Genomic DNA, 4,842 nt, shown 5'->3' with positions numbered 1-4,842 from the left:
CTGGGATTCGAACCGCTGACCCTCTGATCATTGAACGACCCGCTCTACCAACTGAGCTACAGCCGCCCCCAGAAGAAACAGGACAGGCCTGGTCCCTCTGAGTTCTCATTACTCTTTTCTTTTTAGCCTATTTTGAGTTTGGTGACTGGCCTTTTTTAAATTTATTTTTGGCCAATTCATTGGCTATCGTCTTTTTTCCGTTTCCAAATGATCATTATTCTATCGTCCTTTAAAAAATCCGCTCTCGGCAACTCCTCCCCTGATCTGCGTCTGATTGGCTGAAACGAAAAGCGTGTCGCGAGGGCCGCTGTCGTGCCCCAAGCCATCCCTTCTGCCCGCCTTCACCCTGTGTGATCCTGGCGTGCTCAGAATATTGATAGAGGACTTGGAACTGACATCCTCCTCGGTGTTGGCAAGCAGGCAGGCAAGCCATCAGAGACTAAAGCTCTCTCTCCCTCCCTCCCTCCCTCCCTCCCTCTCTCTCTCTCTCCCTTTCCCTCTTTCTCTCCCTCCCTTTCCCTCTCTTTCCCTCTCTCTCTCCCTCTCTTTCCCTCTCTTTCCCTCTCTCTCTCTCCCTCTCTCTCTCCCTCCCTCTCTCCCTCTCCCCCTCTCTCTCCCTCCCTCTCTCCCTCTCCCTCTCCCCCTCCCTCCCTCTCTCTCCCTCCCTCTCCCCCTCTCTCCCTCTCTCTCCCCCTCTCTCTCTCTCCCTCCCTCTCTCCCTCTCCCCTTCTCTCTCCCTCCCTCTCTCTCTCTCCCTCTCTCTCCCCCTCCCTCCCTCGCTCTCCCTCCCTCTCCCCCTCTCTCTCCCCCCTCTCTCTCTCTCCCTCCATCTCCCCCTCTCTCCCTCCCTCTCTCCCTCTCTCTCCCTCCCTCTCTCCCTCTCTCTCCCCCTCTCTCTCCCTCCCTCTCTCTCTCCCCCCCTCTCTCTCTCCCTCCATCTCCCCCTCTCTCCCTCCCTCTCTCTCTCTCCCTCCCTCTCTCTCTCCCCCCCTCTCTCTCCCTCCATCTCCCCCTCTCTCTCCCTCCCTCCCTCCCTCTCTCTCCCCCTCTCCCTCCCTCCATCCCTCTCTCTCCCTCCATCTCCCCCTCTCTCTCCCTCCCTCCCTCCCTCTCTCTCCCCCTCTCCCTCCCTCCATCCCTCTCTCTCTCTCTCCCTCCCTCCCTCTCCCAGCACAGTGGCATCGCGTGGCGGAGCTGAGGAAACGTTAGCTACAGCCTCCGCCTGAGCAGGAGACGGGGGAGGAGTTTATAACTGAGCACGCTCTCTCGTCCACGTCCCGCGTTGGGCCCTGTGACATCACTCCCCTGTCCTTCTCCTGTCTCCGGGAGTGGGCGGGACTGGCCAGGACACCGATTGGCTCCCGTTCACACACCCCCCCCCCCCCCCACCTGTCGCCTAGGCAACATCGATTCTCAATCCCATTACTGGCCCGGTCGAGATAACGGATTGCTATAGTGATGGGCTGCAGTTATGGGCTTTGTACAGTGTATATCACTATGACAGCGAGGGGGGTGGGGGGGGCCTGAGCTGAGAACCCTCGCCGGATTGGACTGCAGCTCTGGACCGCACCCCCGTCAGGTAGTACCACCTCTGCAACCCCTCCACCAGGCATCTGACCCGGGAGAACGCCTCGACTCACTCCCTGACCTCCAGGACTGACCTCTGACCTCCAGGACTGACCTCCGGGGCTACGGTCGATACTCTCGAATCCCTGCGTGACGGATAAAGCGGGATGTTTTTTTTCGGTCCGCATTCCTGTCTGGGTTTCTACAACCCTGCTCTCTCTCTCTCTCTCTCCCCCTCTCTCTCCCCCCCTCTCTCTCTCTCTCTCTCACCCCCCCCTCTCTCTCTCTCCGCAGCCAAAATACCAACATCCAATTAGATTAGAGCGAGCCCAGATGAGCCACGGCGACTCACCCGTGACTCCGCCGGCGTGATCCAGACATCGTCGTCACCTCCGATGACACAATCAAATCACTGTGGCGGGTTTACATAACGCTATAGCGCCGGGCTGGAGACAGGTCATCGCTGACCGCTGCTCTACTCTGCATAGTTGACCTGTCTCTCTCCCTGAATACTACAGTCTGCTCTAACGCAACAGAGAAACAGACAGGAGAGGAACCTGGAGAGAGAGAATAGAGATTGGGAGAGGGGGAGGGTGAGAGAGAGAGAGAGAGAGAGAGAGAGAGAGAGAGAGAGACCATTCTATACTGCGTGGGGGGGAGTAGTCCAGAGCTGTCATCTGTATGCTCGGCACACACAGCGCAGAGAGACTCTCTCCAACCTGTTTACTTACTGTACTGTAGCTGCGCCCAGCTAGCGTGCCCTGATTCAACGCCCCACCGAGGCCATTCACAGCAGCTCACCTCCTCCTCCTCCTCCTCCTCCTCCTCCTCCTCCCTCCAGACTGCCACTGGGTCTAGCAGTACTGCAGGGGCCCCCTGGCTCTCCTGTCCCCCCCTGGCCCTGCTGGTGGTGACCGTGTCCAGAGGCTGCTACAGATAGGACCACTGACCTCTCACTCCTGGTCACACACACACACACAATCACACAATCACACACACACGCAAACAGCTGGCTGCTCCCATGTCTCCACTGCAGACCTGGTGCAGTCACAGCCCCCCCCCCCCCCAACCCTCAGCACCGTGCGCGAGGCTACATGGTACTACAACACTACTAACAGGCGCGCGCGCACAATTTCCTCTTCATTACTGATACAACAGTGTGACACATGTCACCATGACGCTGTCATAGCATCCTATGGGGGGGGGTGATGATGATGATGATGATTAGGAGGAACTATTGAACTATATCTATCAGTATCACTATGGCCTCCAAACACCATGGCATAATAGATTCACCGGGTGAATAGAAACAGTCAACATGAATACATTATCCGATGCCTTTCAGTGCGCAGTAAATCATGCCGCTCGATTCGACACTTACCTGTATCAAAATGCGAACTGAAGGCAAAACTGGGATTGAAAAACGCCGAAGACATGACAATCACTGGGAGAGCCACGACCATCCTCCTTGTGTGGCTGGAGATGCGAGATACAAAAATAATCTAGAACATGCTTCAGTTAAGGGCATTTGCGAGGCTTGTGGCCGAGCGCAGCATCTTTGAGTCTACCGCATCACCCTTGGAGACTCGAACCAAAAGCAAAATTCGGCTTCACGTTAAGATGAATCGGATTATGAACCAGATGTTGACAAACATTTCCGTTGGGTTTGCTTTGGAATTTTGTAGCGCAAACCTTCGGTAGACCTGCAGAAATCAACAACGGCTTCTCCAACGTTCACTATCATCCGGCCCGGCGTCGGGACTGGGTCACACGGCGAGCGCCTTATCGACAAAACCCACTCACATCGTTTTAATGTTTGATCTCTGCACCAAGCATTTTGGTAATGTTCCAGTCCCTTTCCCACAAAACGAACCTCTGCCTGAGTGCTGTCTTCAGAACGGCGCAGCGATGCAACATGATTAAATCACCAAAATAGCCAATATTGTCTTCCCCATCACACCGCTGTGCGTAATTCATAACGCACTTGCGGAGCGCCTCGGAATAGGTGTCGACAAGGAACGCGCCATCTTGCTATAGGTACCCTGATTGGAATCTCGATGGTTCGGCACTGGAATTTGGGGGAGGGGGTTGAAACGGGAGAGAGGGGACAGGGACTGCACCCGTAGCATAATGTAGGCCCTGTGGACACTTCTCAGGTGGCAGAACATTCGGGAGACATTTATCTCTGTATAATAAAATGTGTGTTCATGTTAACATTGTGCGCGTAGGTAGTATTACGTAGTTTTTGATCTAATTTTTGAGACAAATTGACAAAACAATAGGCTACAGATATGTCATTACCAGAAAAGGCAATGTCTCCATGCTTCAGATGTAGTCGTAGCCTATGTGTAATACGCAATTTACAGTCTGTTATGATAAATAGGCTACACGAGATATAGGCCTAGGCCTACTAATAAATATCCACTTGAAGCTATTAACTTTGGTCTCAGTCTGTGACAGCTTGATATCACACACTCACATAGCCTAGCCTACTGTACTGTACAGTAAACATACTCCTGCTAAAATTGCCTGTCTTTTTCTCTTATCTCTCTCTCACACACGCACGCACACACACACACACACACACGCACACACACACACACACGCACACACACACACACACTCAGAGTCAGGAAGCTTTAGGGGCACATAGAGAGGCCCAGGCAGCATAGCATGACACCTTCCTGAACGTTATAGTGGAGCGCCCTCTGCTGGTGGAAATGCGAAGACACTACTGGGCTCTGGCATAATCTACCATAGATAAATGGTTGCATTTTCATGGAAAGCTTTTGGCCGCTTGGCTACTGCTTTTCCTCGTCTAGATGTAACCCTTCTCTTCTCTCTCTGCCTCACACACCAGTCAGGACGCCAGGTTCATCGCTCATCCAGCTATTATTGCACACTGTCTGTTTTTAACACAGATGGGATGGTTGCTGTCACTCAGATGTGCTGCCCTTTACATACACACTCGTCCGTTGTCACAGTCAAAAGGGACGAGCAGGCAGCTTAACAGCAGATATACATATAGCAACCACCCACTCCAAACCACACGGGGGCGCTCCAATACATGGTCACATGTATGGTATGCCTGTATGGACAACCAGAACAATTCTAAGGTGAAGATAAAATAAAACATAATTTTGGCGAACTTCAATTATCAATAACAACTCTGTTACATAGAGGATAGGCTATAGGCCGAACGTGTGAAGGCTGAATGCACCCAAGTCAACCATCCCGGCAGTCATTCTGTAGTTGAGCCTGTTGTCACCTTCAGCA

At 53.1% G+C, this 4,842-nt stretch overlaps 1 protein-coding gene across 1 annotated transcript in view; it reads right to left on the bottom strand.

Annotated features, from left to right (window-relative positions):
- The window catches only part of aatka (apoptosis-associated tyrosine kinase a), a gene marked incomplete at both ends in the record, with an annotated part of 23,248 nt that extends 20,219 nt beyond the window's left edge, over window positions 1–3,029 (bottom strand). Inside the window, one exon of the mRNA XM_084439114.1 lies at window positions 2,948–3,029. Coding sequence (XP_084295240.1) covers window positions 2,948–3,029 — 82 coding nt within the window. The remainder of the gene's footprint in view (window positions 1–2,947) is intronic.
- Between the last annotated feature and the right edge of the window lie 1,813 nt (window positions 3,030–4,842).

This window comes from Borostomias antarcticus (genome assembly GCF_949987555.1).
Source record: "Borostomias antarcticus genome assembly, chromosome: 5".
NCBI classification, from domain to species: Eukaryota; Metazoa; Chordata; class Actinopteri; order Stomiiformes; family Stomiidae; genus Borostomias; species Borostomias antarcticus.
Note: the sequence above shows the minus strand (reverse complement) of the source record. Positions and strands in the feature narration are given on the sequence as shown.